The sequence below is a fragment of the Neolamprologus brichardi genome, chromosome 6 (assembly GCF_056152115.1).
Source record: "Neolamprologus brichardi isolate AB-2024 chromosome 6, ASM5615211v1, whole genome shotgun sequence".
NCBI classification, from domain to species: Eukaryota; Metazoa; Chordata; class Actinopteri; order Cichliformes; family Cichlidae; genus Neolamprologus; species Neolamprologus brichardi.
Genome location: NC_142109.1, coordinates 9,799,826 through 9,814,849, shown reverse-complemented (window position 1 = coordinate 9,814,849; position 15,024 = coordinate 9,799,826). Strand labels below are relative to the sequence as shown.

The following is a 15,024-nucleotide window of genomic DNA, read 5'->3' as shown; positions in this document are numbered from 1 at the left end:
TTACATCCAGTCAGGTGAGTGTTTACTGTGTTTTGTCTTTAGCTCACCGCAGTTAAGAATATAAAACGACTGCAAATCTTTGTTGTTTGTAGGGGGGAAAAGATCCATCTCATAAACAGATGACTTCAGCCTCAAGCGTGGCAGCTAAATGCAGAGCTGTGTTTGAGCCTAAACTCAGACATGTCATCTAGCTGCCACTGAATTTGCCTTTCAAAGCCATAAATTGCAGTGAAATTGTGCCCCTTTCTGCTCAAATGATTTTAATATTCCCACATTTCGCTGTACTTAAAATATTTGTAAGCTAAGGTCACTTGCTCTTTTGTATCTGCTGTTTGAGTTTTGTGGCCTTGAAGTATTTGCATCGACCAAAATCATGGGTTTTCCTCTCTCTCTGTTCCTGTAGATACCTGGTCTGTCATTAAGGTGAAATTCTAGCCTTGGCTTTTTCCACAGATTTGAAAGCCATCCATACCTTCACCCCAAGACCATATGATGCAAAAAGTAAAACAAAGTGGGCCATAATTTCTACAATAAAACATTAAATAGTCTAAATGTGCTCGTTAGGAAGGCCTTAAATACAGTAGTTTTGTTTTCTCATGTTCAACACTTGCGTCATTGTTATTGTGAAAAACCCTTTCAGACCTCAACATACAGCTGACGTCCTAGAACCATTTGGGTTCATTAGTCTTGCATGGCTAATTCCCAATGGGAGCGGGAGGCCACTGTTCAGCCACAATATAGACTCTATGCTGCACGGATCTCATTAACCTTCCAAATATCTGCACATACTTTCACACTTTCACTGTGGTGCTTTTCACTGTGAAACACTCTTATTATCAAAGACGTTATCTACCAGTTAGCCATGTCACTAAATGTTCCACAAACCACCTGAAGAAATGTGGCTTAACCACAGTCATAAATCAGTTTTGTATCTGCTAATTAAACGCTTAAAGTGTGCGTGTTTTAACTGGATAATTGTGGGTGAAATTTTGCACTCTTTCAAATAACTGAATAAAAAATAAATTAATAAATAAAATTTGCAGACAATGTGCTCTTTATTATGAAGGAGGTCCTGTTTAAACAAAAAAAGAGAATTTTACTGAGAAAAATCTTCTTCTTTTTTTCAAGTTTTTGAGGCGTTTTGACTGTACAGAAATTACCAGATTATTATAAAACAAGTTCAAATTGAGACTCACTGAGAAAAAAATCATAGTTTAACATATGAAAGTTGGCTTTTTATTCAAACAACAAACAAAGTATAAGCTACTGTGTCTTCAAATAGAAGTCAAATTTAATAACATACTGAATAAAAACTTTGATACTAAGTCCCAAATATGGTTTCCTGAAATTAAAAAATGTTAAATTATAAGATAGAATGTCGACTTCCTGTCTCATAGTTCTTCTTATTTTATGAATGGTGATGACTGTGTTATATGACATTTTTCTGTCTCTCAGCAGCTGCTCATCTGATCCACTGCAGACTTGGGACCTTATTATCAGCAATGTCAAATCTGAGGTCCTTTCAATGAAGGCTTGTTACATTTTAGATCAAAGTTGTTCTCTGTTAACCAGATGACACTCACTGACTTTAATGTATTCCAAAACATCTCATTACTAAGTTACACAACCAAGTGCCCAGTCTGGACCTTTAGCCTAGCCTTGTTTAAACTTTAATCCTAAAACCAAGTCTCCGAGAAGCAATTTCAGATTAATAAATACATTTTTATTTTAGGCAAATAAAGATGGAGTAAATACCAAATGCACTTTTTAAATCACAATTTTATAGAAAAAAGTCATACAAAGCTACCTAGCCCTGTGTGGAGAAGTAATTGCCATCTAAACCTAATTACTGGTTTTGCCATCTTTGGCAGCAAGAACTGCAATCAAGTGTTTGCAGTAGCTGACAATGAGTCTTTCACATCACTGTGGAGGAATTTAGGCCCACAGAACTGTTTTAATACAGCCACATAGGAGGGTTTTCCAGCATGAACAGCCTGCTAATGGTCATTCTAGAACACCAAAATTGGATTCGAGTACAGACTAGACCACTCCAAAACCTTCATTTTGTTTTTCTGAGCCATTCAGCGGGAGGCTTGATGTAGTGTGTTGGATCATTGTCCTCCTGTCTAACCCAAGGGTGCTTCAGCTTCAAAGCATGAGACATTCTCCTCCATGATTTTCTGGTAGAGAGCAGAATTCATGTTTCCGTCAATTACTTTTCCATGTCCTGAAGCAGCAATGCAGCCCCAGACCACCACCACCACCACCATGTTTAACTGTTGCAATGATGTTCTTTTTATGAAAGGCTGTGTTAGTTTCAGTGTTTGTCTCCTCAGTCCACAGAATATTTTCCCAAAAGTCCCAAAAGCTTTTGTGCCCCCCCCCCCTTTTTTTTCCAGCAGTGGTTTTTACCTTAATCTCTCCCATTGTTGTCATTAACTTTGTTTCTCAGCTACGTCCTTAGATTGTGGCATGAAGTGTTGCTTTTTGAGCTCTCTGAGCTCTACTTTACCTTGTCAGACAGGTTCTGTTTAAGCGGGATGTCTTGATTCAACAGGCCTTGCAATTATCAGGCACGGGTGTGGCTAGTAAAACTGAAATTGGGGGTATGAGTTTGCTGAATGGCAATTACTTTTCACATACAGACCAGGCAGATTTATACAGGTTTATTTTCCCATAATAAAACTAGATAATGTATAAAATATAAATACTTAATTTAAAGCACTGTAGCGGAATAAAAAAAAACCCCCAAATCTTTATGCTTTTGAAATGTAATTTTCGTTATATCTGTTCTCTTTTCAAAACACTGACTTTATTATTGTCTGCATGTGAAGCACTTAGAGGATAAGAGTACACTGTAGCTACAAAAAGACGGATTATGCTCTCCCCGGGCTCTGGACCAACAGAGATTTATAATTATTTTAGTTTTTCCCTGGAAGTCCCAAGACCAGTGTGGGAAAAGAAAAATGTGTGTGTTGGGGGGGCGGGTTGGAACACGTGGAATAGCGCGTGGCTGGATTCTGAAAACAAAAATCTCTTTTCAAAATCTCGCGAGCCTTTCCTCATTATAGGGATCATTCCGTCGTCGCTGCCGCTCTGTCTCGCCCTACCTCCCGCCCGCTCGGTCACATCACCGGGGCAGCCGGACAGAGACGGAGAGAGAGAGCGAGAGAAGCGGACTGACTATGGAGCTCCTCTGCAGGGTGATATGAAGGATTTAGGTCATGAGCCGTTTTTTTTAAATTTATTTTTCCCTCACAGACAGATTAATGTTCAGACCGGCCTAAATTGCTGCCGTGATGCTCTCTGAGTGAGTGTGAGAGAGAGAGGCGTAAAAGAAACAAAAGGAGGCTTTCCTGCTCCTCAGAGCCTGGGTATGATGAGCGGAGTGTGAGCGGATGAAAGTGTGGAGAGAAAGAGGTGCAGTCCTTCTGTGGTTGGCTGCTGCGGGGAAGGAGAAGCTGGAAGAGTCCCGTTTGCGTGAGAGAGAAGGGACTGGCCGGTGCGGCCGCAGAAAGGGCGCATTGTAACCTCTGTAGGTTACTCTGTAAACTGAGATAGTTTCCGTCCGACGGCCGGGAGGAGGTCACGGTGAGTCTGCTGCTAAACGAGGAAAATATTAACAGAGATAATAAAGCCTAGTAAGCTGCTTTCAGTGAGAAATGGTTAAGATATTCTAAGGGAAGTAGGGCGAAGGGCCTGCAGCTTGTCACTGAACATTTTAAGTTTTCACCGGGATCTTTTCCGTTCATCTCGGCGCGTGCCTTTGCGCGCGCGGGCGCTTGTGTGTAGCGCGTGGCAAGACTGAAGAGACTGTGTGGATGTTTGATTTTCCAGACAGGCTCGTCTTGTCTTCGCGGAGTTTAAATTTAAACCAATGAGAGGAAAAACACTGCGGAAAAAGCAACTTTCGCTGGAGGATGCTTCAGGCCCTGTCTGAATTTTTTTTCTTCTGGTTTTAAAAGGCACCATATTTTTTTCCACTATAGCAGATGTTTTTTATGGGACAAACAATCAGGGATGTGAACCCTTAAGCAGCCTCTGGTCTGAAGCTGCTTCATCAGCATAACCATTTGTTCACATCTCCCTGTGACAGCTGAGCGCCCCAGGGTGCAGCCTGAGGTTCCCACGGCCTCTGGTTGACATGGCACAGCTCAGGAACACAGCCTGGCCTATCATGAAGCCCGGCATCAAGTTAGTAAGATACTCTGGCAGCTGTTCTCTTTAAAATGGAAACAAATGCCATAGAGTACTGTGCACCACTGTGCACATCCACCCAGCCATTTTCTTCCCTTATCCAGTTTAGTGTCATCGGGTGAGGGTCGAGCTTCATCTGTTCACCACCACAGTGAATTTTAAGTCAAACAATCAGATAAATACACAATACATGCTTTGCAAATCAGTCAAAATCGATATTTTTCTCAGGAAAACCACCACAGGGGCATGTTTAGCACTGTGCTGCTTCACATTCCTCTTTTTAACAGTGCTCTGTAAGCATTTGAGAGCTGAGGAGTACTTTTGAAACCACCCTAACGTGATTTCTAGCACGTCTCTCTGAAATCTGCGTTAGTGGAGTCTTCGCAGATGTTCAGGTTACCCACACTCCACATCTGCTCTATTATGACTAAAATCATAATTGCTAATGGACTTTTGTTACTGTGCTTCTTTGCTACTAATGGTGTGTGTAAATGGGATGGAAGAGGTGTAAAATGATTTTAATGGATTTTTTAAAAAGTGGGGTAATTATAAAAAAAAGTGAAGTATTTCAGTTTTTTAAATCTGGTGGTTTCATTGCTTCAGTTTTTTTTATTTCTTACAAACTTGAACACTTTTAACCACAGTCTAAATGTGCCTAGTAAGGCTATAAATGAGAAGCCGAGGTTTAGTAATGTTTCCTGTTTTTTTTTTTTTTCTTTCTTTCTTTTTTTTAAGTTGACTCTTTCAAACAGGAAGTCTGTCCTTCCGTAAGGCGGCCACAATGGAGCTGAGATAAACTCTTCCTTTTTTATTCACCAATTACGGCTCTTGCTGCACTATAAACATGGGAACATGGCGTGGTCTCCGAGTGGCTTTCATCATGGGATCTTTGTTTATGATCCTGCTTATCATTGTCTACTGGGATGATGTTGGGGGCTTTAGTCTCTACCCGCTGAAGGACCCCAAACACGAGGTGCTTCAGTCCGGATGCTGTGCCCCGACGACTATGAGCCCGCCTCAGACTACGCCCACCAGCAGAGCCCACACAACTTCTTCCTCCATTGTTTCCACCACCGCTTCTAGTGCTTCATTTATCCCAAAGGAAGCGGCTCAGGAACATACGGAGGAAGGGAAGAGGAAGCAAAAACATGCACAGAGGAAGGAGGAAACAAGGGAGGATGTAGAGATGGAGATCTCTGCTTATGATAGGGAACAGGAGGCGCGAAAGAAGAGGATCGACGACGTGTGTTCAGGAAAGGAAGACGTGGAAGTCCCCGAAAGGACTCGGCCTTTTTCACAGATCCCCAACAGGGAACTGGATCACCTGATAGTGGACGATACACACCAGATTATCTACTGCTACGTTCCCAAGGTACTGCTGCCTCAGTGAGTGATCATGTGGGGTGTGGGGTGTATATGGGTGGCGAGTCAGTTCACTGTGTGGGGAAAGTAACAAGAGGAGAAGCAGATGTTTAAATCACACTGCTTCATTATTGTTCTTCTCCTTTATGGTCCCCGTTGTCTTCTAAATGGTTTCCCTTTTCTTCCCTCTTCTCTGCCTTGCTGCTGATCTCTGTTTAGGTGGCGTGCACCAACTGGAAGCGAGTGATGGTGGTTCTGTCTCAGTCTCTGATCTCAAGCTCCTCAGGGAAACCCTACACTGACCCAGAGGCTGTACCTGCTGACCTTGTACACAACTCCACGTTGCATCTAACATTTGCCAAGTATGACACACAAATATTGAACCTATAACACGGACAAATATTAGATCAGTTTTGGTGATGTGTTTGCACCATTATAATAACTCCTTTTGTAAATATTTAATTTGGTGAATTGAAAACTGGTTTATCAGGTTTTTAATGATGAGTAAAATCTCACATCTTGACCTCTGTATCTATTTTATGTTCTCTGTGCCCTTTTTCACCATGCACGGCAGATATTGTGATTTCGGTCTATTCTAATCCAAACTATAAATTGGTTTATTGCTTTAGCTTCATCCTAGCTTGCCATTTATACCACCACCAGCTCATTTCTCTAAAAAATATTATACGTAGGGCAGGGCGATATGACCAAAAATATTTATCACGATATACATTTGAAAATTTGCGATAACGATATAATTGACGATATAATTGACACTAGACAAAATACTGTACAACTCCACAACTTAAACAAGCAGCTGTTTTTTGTATGTGCATTAAAGTTACATAAAAATGTAACAGTGCAAATTCCTTGCTGACAGTTTAACCAAAAGGCATTTCCAGTGGAAACTGGTCGACATATCCTCAGCATAACCATGTGTAATATCCACAAAACTTAAAAAGAGGTTATACACACACAATACCGTAATATTATGTTGAAGCACAGTACGCGTATCACCTTGATACATACTGTCGGGGCCGTAATGCTCCGACAATCCATCAAGCAGTGTGGCTTCGTAGCTTAGCAAAGTCGTACTGAAACATCTGACAGATTTTCGAGCGCCGTGTACATAAAATCGTTTCGAGGTCAGTAAACACAACCAGAATTCATACATAAGGCACACGGGATTATAAGGGGCACTGTCGATTTTCAGAAAAATCAAAGGATTGATTTTAAGTGTGCCGTATTTTCCAAACAACACGGTAATAACGACTGCCCGCTAGCATGCTCTACCAAAAATAGTGCTTTGTTGTGTATCTGATGGACGAAAGCTAAACCAGTTCCACACCACTGAAGTTGCAGCATTTTAACAAACCGGTTCTGGTTTATCCGTTTCATTTAACGATCCGCTTTCGCTCTTCTCATTCTGCGTCGCCGCCATGTGCGTATGTAAACATAGGCAGTGCGCATGCGCGTTTTACCCCATTCTATCGCGATATTTCATTTTCCTATCGTTGTCCAAAATTACACCGGTATTACCGTGAACGGTATGATATAGCCCAGCCCTAATTATACGTATCAGTTTCAGCTTTATAATAACTATCCAAGTACTGATGATGTGATAAATGTTCATTTAGTAGTGATCAGACTTGTGAAAAAGAAAGTACTCCTTCTTTCAAATCTAAGATTTTACTTATCAGGACATAAAAATATATCTAGTCACTATCAGGCTCTAAAATTTATTAAATGGGATCTGAGCTGAACAACAACAGACAACTTATAACCCAGTATCATTATTTATTTGCATGGGAAAATCTGGCTGCACCCCATGATTCAGTTGGGTGTAAAACCAGTTTCACTTGAATAACTTGAAGTAATTATTTTCTATTTGACTTTATCAGTCTCGAACATCGATATGGAGGAGCTTTGGCTTCTTTACAGAGTTGCTAAAGTTTATTGAGGTATGCGGGAATTCATTTATGCACAGCCAGGGTACAAAAGCAGATGCTCTGGATTGTTTCCCCTCCCCCTTTCCAACAAGCCAAAAAGTGAGTGAAAACTACATTAACTAAATAAAAGAGAAATTAACTGGATTCATAGCGTTAGGAGACTCAAAACTGTCCTAGAAATACTTTCTGCCAGCCACTCGCCTGATCATTGACATCTGAATTTCTTCTTTCAAGTTGTAGTAATGCAGCTGGATGTGGCTGCTGTCTGCCACATTTTGCAGAAACTTGCTGTGATGAAAAGTTACATGCAGAAGAAATCACACCCACAGTTTCCTGGCTTTGCAGTGATGGGCTGATAGAGAGGGGCGGACAACCACGCATGGAAAACATTCAGTCCTAATCTGAGCATCATTCATTGTATCATTCACAAGTTAGAACCTGTGGGTTGTGATGCTGTAAAAGATGTTACAGAGCCAAGTCATTTATTTATCAATAGCATCTCAAAAGTATGCTGTCAGACAGCTGGCCTCGTATTTGACGCTATAATTCTTTGGTACACAGAGTTTCACATTCAGCCCAGTGACTGCAGAGGGTTCAGGTTGTGGTTTGTTCAGATGCAAACCTAAACTGTGCTGCCAGGTTCTTTTTAGTGAGAAAACACTTTTCCTGGTTACCCTTCCAAACTTACAAGACATACTTGTTCAGTCTTTTGCTAATTGCGCTCTCATATTTACATATTTATACATTTAAAATGATATTTTCTTTCTAATTCTTGCTTCCTGAATTATATTTCAGAATCCACACTGCACAAACAAAGCTACTTCATTAGCATTCCTGAGCTGTTCTGAGCCTGTTTCTTGTGATTTATTGCTATAATAGCAGAATGACCTTGGTGTCATCAACAGTACCACTTTTTTCCTACTCTGAAATTAAGTTGCTCATTCTAATAATTTTTGCACTCTAATGGTCTCGGCCTTAATCCTACCTCCAGGGAAGAGTCAGTGATTTGAGAATAATTGAGATATTGGCATTTACTTTTTAATTAGTGAGCACTAGAAAGAGGAACGGCAAATGCTAAACAGGTGATGCTTAATATAAATACATCACTGTAGCTCTTCAGAACACTCTGCCTGCTTAGTTTCTTGGGAAAAATGTCGATAAATCATAAATAAAAGCCACACAAGGAAGTCAAGACCACCATAGTTTTAAATAACCAAGTCCTCATGCAAAATGGTCTGGAACAGGAAGGCCGCACAGCCAAGCAAAATATATACTCCAAGATGAATGTCTGCCAAACAACTTTCTGAAATGTGAACTGGACTGAATTGAAAGTATGTCGAGCATTAATAAAAAGAAAGATTCCCCAAATCCTGGAAGTAATTATATTCTCACTTTAAGTTATTTAAAAATGTGTTTCACAAACAAAATGTGTGAGTTGAACGAGTCGTTTATGAGTTGACGCTTGGAAGGCTGAGCGCAAAGGAGAGGCGGAGCTTGGTGCTGCAGCACAGGCAGACCGCTCTGTAGCCCATTGAAGTCGAACATGTGTTTTCCTGTCTGCGTCGTTACACAAGACATATCCTTTGGATGTGATCTGGCTTTGTTCTTCATTCATCTTGTGACTCAGCCACAAATTATCACTCACAGATGAGAATTCAGACATGCAGAGTTTGTGTATCCAACTCATATCTAACTATCACAACTTGAAAAGTTGGTAACCCCAGAACAAGATCTTTAACAGTGCTTTTTATGTGTATTTCTAGATTTTGGCGCCGTTATGGTTCCCTGTCCCGCCACTTGATGGCACTGAAGCTCCAGCATTACACCAAGTTTCTGTTTGTACGCGATCCTTTTGTGCGTCTTATCTCTGCCTTCAGGAACAAGTTTGGAAGGTGTGTGTTCAAGGAAATGTGCTTCACTTTGCATTAAACAGTAGCCCATGTCATTGATGAATCACTGAAGTGTGCGTATTTGTGTGTGTTTTAAGGCCCAACCAGGACTTCTACAGGCAGTTTGGTTCAGTTATGCTGCGTCGTTATGGCAATGTGTCTGGGGATTTGCCAGAGACCGCGGCCGAGGCATTTAAGGCAGGAATCAAACCAACATTTCAGCAGTTTATCACATACTTGCTAGATCCAGAGACTGAGAAAGAGAGCATCTTCAACGAACACTGGCGGCAGGTGATTGCCTCACACAAACAGACGCATGCATTTTAACACGTGCAGGTTAAGGAAAGATTTGATTTAAGTGGGAGCTTCATCACTTTTTACTCTTTCTCCTTGCATCGTTCATTAAAATCATGGGGTGTATTTAACACATTTATTAGACCATCACCCACTGTAAGGCTTATTCCACAGCTTCCATAAATTAACAGTTCTGGTAGTTACTTAAAAAACCTTCTTATAATAGGTAATCCACCCAATGATATTTTTAATACTAAAATATAATTATTGTGTCATCCAAAAAAAAACAGAGGAGAAAAAACTGTAAAACACATGATTATTTTGTGATTAAGATGCCAAATCATTTATTTGAATTCCTGAACAGGAAAATCTGGTAGTGGTCGACTTTTATGCTTGATTAATTTCAGACTTCTTAGAGAAGTCCAGGTCGACAGTATAAAAATGAATTCAGCTTGTTATTTGACTACAAATAAAATAATTTATTAGTTTTAAACTCACAAATATTTGTGTTTCTTTCTGCTGGCAGACAAATGGCAAATGATCTGACATATTGAGTATTGTTTCACTACCTGGTCATTAACAGGTGAATTAGCATAGCGTTATTCACATTTTATCAATTTAACACATTTAACAGTTTCTGAGTTTTGATGATTTTAAACATTTCAAGTATGAATGTTTCATATTTAAGGGTTTATGTGGACTTGCTTTACATCCTTTAAATGAATTTAGTTGTCAAAAGATGAAGCATACAGTTTGTACTAATGCAACGTGCATTAGTACAAACACAATGATGCAATGTATTTGGACAAACTATGCTCTCAGTAAAGGAAACTACACACTGGAACAGCATAACAATGGCAATAAAGCAGCACTCCACATACCCCAGTTCTCTTAAGGTGGACCACGCCTGTTACCAGTTTAAACTAATTTCTCTCCTATGTGTTATTTGTCTTTGTTTCTTTGTTTTGTAATGTTTTATGCAAACTGCTTAAGGACTAGCACTAGGATTGGCATATTCCAATCTTATATTTCTGGTATTCTGATACCCATTAAAAATTTATTGTCTCTATAGAAGGGAAGAAAGAAAGAACGAGTCTGCTTTGAAGAAGCTTTTTCAAGCTATTTTAACCTGTTTCCCTATAATAGGTGATTTCTAGGCTTTACCTTGAGTTTTTTAGCACAATACCTGCATCACAGTTATATCTCAGCCATATTAGATATTCAGAAAGAGAGATGAGATGAACCCAGGTGAGATATTCAGAATGAGGGGACAATAGCTAAAAAGAAAGGACAGTAGTTAGCTGGAGAGCTATGTTTTGAAATAGAGATCAAATAAAATATTACATAATTGGTATTATCAAAGCACCTCACAGTGAAGTGCTGCATGTCTGATGGAATACATAAATATAAAGTGAAGGAACATTGTGAAAACACATCAGATCTCAATGGGGAGAAATTCATGCTGGACATCTCTACTATTATGGACTACGTAATATGTTAGGAACCAAAGGATGTCACGTTGTTGATGGAAATGAAAATTCAGCAACTCATAATGTTGTTTGAGTTGTTGTTATTTAGCCCCCCATGTGCTTGTATATATGCCTGTCAAAGTTGGGGCATTCTCCTAATGAGATGATGTCCATGGACCAGGGCATTGCTGAGCTCCTGGACAGTCTGAGGTGCAACTGGCAGCACTGGATGGAGAGAAACATAATGTCCCAGAGGTGTTCTGTTGGACTTAGGTTAGGTGAGTGTGGGGGTCAGTCAATGGTATCAGTTCCTTAATCGTTCAGGAACTGCCAGCATACTCTTGTCATATGAGGCTGGGGATTATCGTGCACCAGGAGGACTCCAGGACCCACTGCACCAATGTAGGCTCTGACAGTGGGTCCAAGGATTTCATCCTAATACCTAATGACAGTCACTGTGCTGTTAGCCTAGCATACAGAAGTTTGTGCATCCCTCCAGTGCTATGCCTCTTCAAACCATCACTGACCCACCATTTACCACAGGCATGCTAAACTATGTTACAGGCTGCATAACGTTCTCCACGACTTCCCCGGACTCTTTCACGTCTGTCACATGTGCTCAGGGTGAACCTGCTCTCATTTGTGAAAAGGGTAGGGTGCCAGTGGTGGACCTGACAATTCTGGTATTCTATGAAAAACGGCAGTCAGGCTCCACAGTGCCAGGTAGTGAGTACAGAGCTGACTAGACAGCCCAACATCGGCAGAGACATTCACACCAGTGGCCTGGCTCTGGCAGTGCTCATCTTGTTCCTCCTTGCACAAAGCAGAAGATACCACTCCCACTTATGGGTTAAGGACCCACTTATGGGTCTGACAGTTGGACGGCCCTGTCCAACTGTCAGAGAGTAACTCCAGAAGGCAGGCAATCTCCTCCATGACTTGATGCATGACTCTGATTAAATAGCGTTTCTTTATTTTTTTGTGTATTTTGGATGGATTAATGAGGAAGCCATTCAAATCCATTTTAGTAATAAACACAAGAGTAGAGTTGTGTGTCTCCTTTTTTCTTGAATGCCAGTATATGTGCACAAACAGTCAATATTAGAGGCAGATAGACAAAGTCACAAACACACACAAACCAATGCAGTTTTTAAATGATGCTCCTGCTTTTGCTGTGTTTCAGGTCTATCGTCTGTGCCACCCATGCCAGGTGAAGTATGACTTTATCGGAAAGCTAGAAACCCTGGAAACAGATGCAGAGCACCTGTTGAAGCTTCTGAAGGTGGATCATCTGATACGGTTCCCCTCAGGGGCTCAAAACAAAACTGCAGCCAGCTGGGAAAGAGACTGGTTTGCACAGATTCCCATTTCAACACAGAGACAGTTGTACAAGCTGTATGAGCTGGACTTTGAGCTGTTTGGATACCCCAAACCTGACAGCGTGCTTCACCAGTAGACCATACCAAGCCAAAGGCCCGGACGCTGCACTGTGTGTAGCGCCTACACCTTCCCTGCCTGCGCACAACGAGCACATGCCTTTAAAAAACAGTCTGTGAAGCTGTGTGTTTAATTTGTTTTATGCATACCTCAAAAGAAAAAAGTGCCTGTCTGCATTATTTTATTTTTGACATTATATCATATCCAAAGTGCACCAGCTTACAAGTTACTTTATCCCAGTCTGTGTTTCCTCATGCAATGGCACTTTAAAGAGTATTTTTTGAATACTGTATTTTGGTAAGTCATGAGTGAAGGTCTTGGGCTGCATGTTAGCTCACATTTCTGAGGGGAAAGTATGCAGAAAAATAAAGAGTTTTTAAATTACTGTGTGATCCTCTGTAGGTAATTTGTGTTTAAACTTTCTCAATTCAAAATTAGATTTTAATCTCTAATTACTTATCACTGGAAGTGCTACGAAGCTTGAGAAAACATCTACAAATCCTCTGTCTGCTTTGGTTCTGGAGGCATTTTGTCAAGTCTTCAGATCTCAGGTTGAGGAATAAGTGCTTTGCAAATTAGGAGGAACTGCCACTCATTTTTAAAAGATCCATTAAAGCCCTTTTTAAAAAAAAAAAAAAAAATCTGTATGTGAGTGCTTCACGAAAGTGGAGTAATAAATCCCTGCTCTATTTACCTTTAAGTATACTATAGAGGCAGAAGTTTGAATAAAATAGAACACATTAGTCCATCCATACTGCACAAAAGTCTCGACACAAGCCACTTCACACTGATCTGAATCATTTGAACATAAAGAATTCACCTAACTCAAGCGATGAACCTGTCTTGTGTCTACACAAAATAGACAACTTTGCAAAGAATCAGTTTTAAATTGTAACTCTAGGCACGTTGTTACTCACAAAAACACATACAATGTGTAACAAAAATAATATTTTTCCCATTTTCTTAGTTGATTGTACAAAAATTCCAAAGTTCTATTTTTGGCAGGCATAAAATATAACTTTTGTATCAACAAGGTGATACCATTTCCCCCCTTAAAGTTTGTGAAAGTTGAATTCAAAAAAAGAAAAACTATAAAGAGCAGATAAACCATATCTGAAAGTCGTGTATGTAAGAAATAAAAAAAAACAAAAAAAACAGTAAAGTCCTGAAACAGGACCTGAGAAATCCCTTCAGCTGATCTATCTACTGTTCAGTGAAGCCTCAACAGGGGTGACCGACAAGAAGCCATTCTTCATGAAATAGATAGAAAGGCTGAGATATGCTAAATTACACAAGAACTGGACTGAAAACACAGAACACAGAAAAGTACAGTCTGATTTTGCTCCACCATTTAACCCTTGTGTTGTCCTTGTGTTGTCATCAAGAGTATGGGAATCCCAAGGACATTACAAGGGTTAATTCCAACTGGAAAGGATCTGATCAGCGTGACAGTGATCACAAACACACCTGACACAGCAGTAAAGCATAGCTGAATAAAAAAACACAGTGGAACACTATCAGTCATTGATTGACCTCCCTGGAGCCCGGACCACAACATTACTGAAGCAATGTGGGATCATCTTACCAGAGGACAGAAGGTAGCCAACACCCAAAGAAGAGTTTTGAATGTCCTTCAAGAAGCCTAGAGAACTATTCCTGAAGATCACTTAAAGAAATTAAAAGAAAGCTGCCTAAGAGAGTTCAGGCTGTTTTGAAGAATACCAAATATTGACCTACAGGCTACACAGAATTATAACAACTGCCTAATATACTGTATTTCCATCTATTTTTGGATGTTTCAAAAAAAAAAAAATCACTGCATCTCTTTTCCATTTTCCAGTAATGAGACTAAAGATGATTTAATGGTAATGTATGATTCAAAGCCAAACTGAAATTAGATACTTAAAAAAAACAACAACAACAAAACAATGACTTTTTATTAAGAGTTTTTCCTTTATACATATAAACAAAAAGAGAGGAAAAGGATTACAGATGATCAGCACATTCGGGGTAATTAGCCCGTACACTTAAGGTTGTGAGATAAAAAAGAAAAAAGAAAAGAAAAAGAAAAAAGTGAAATAAAGAAAAAGAGAGAAATGTAAACATAAGTATAATATTTCCCCAGATAACATAATCCCTGCAAAATAATCCCATTCATTCCCACCGAGGTCAGATACCTTTTTTAAAACTAAAAAATAACACAGTATTTCCTTCCCTGTATTAAAGTGAAGTGCAAGAATAATTCGTTATATTACCTAACTAAACGTACTTTCCACCACTGATAGGTGTGTATAGGCTTTTTTTGGGCGGGGTGCTGAGAGAGAACAAAAAACATAATGCCTCCACTACTTTCGATTGCACAAAGACCCCCTCTTGTTGCATTTACACCTGCCCTGTTGTCTTTTTCCACGTGTTCCAGCCATTTCC

General features: G+C 40.0%; 1 protein-coding gene across 1 annotated transcript; it reads left to right on the top strand.

The window, feature by feature from the left end:
• Window positions 1-3,089: 3,089 nt before the first annotated feature.
• Window positions 3,090-12,981, top strand: LOC102792391 (carbohydrate sulfotransferase 12-like). The gene is made up of 6 exons (XM_006796152.2): window positions 3,090-3,591; window positions 4,933-5,569; window positions 5,779-5,921; window positions 9,272-9,400; window positions 9,496-9,688; window positions 12,344-12,981. The coding sequence occupies exons 2-6, from the start codon at window positions 5,042-5,044 to the stop codon at window positions 12,614-12,616; spliced, it is 1,266 nt and encodes a 421-aa protein (XP_006796215.2). The 5' UTR covers window positions 3,090-3,591; window positions 4,933-5,041; the 3' UTR covers window positions 12,617-12,981.
• Window positions 12,982-15,024: the final 2,043 nt, after the last annotated feature.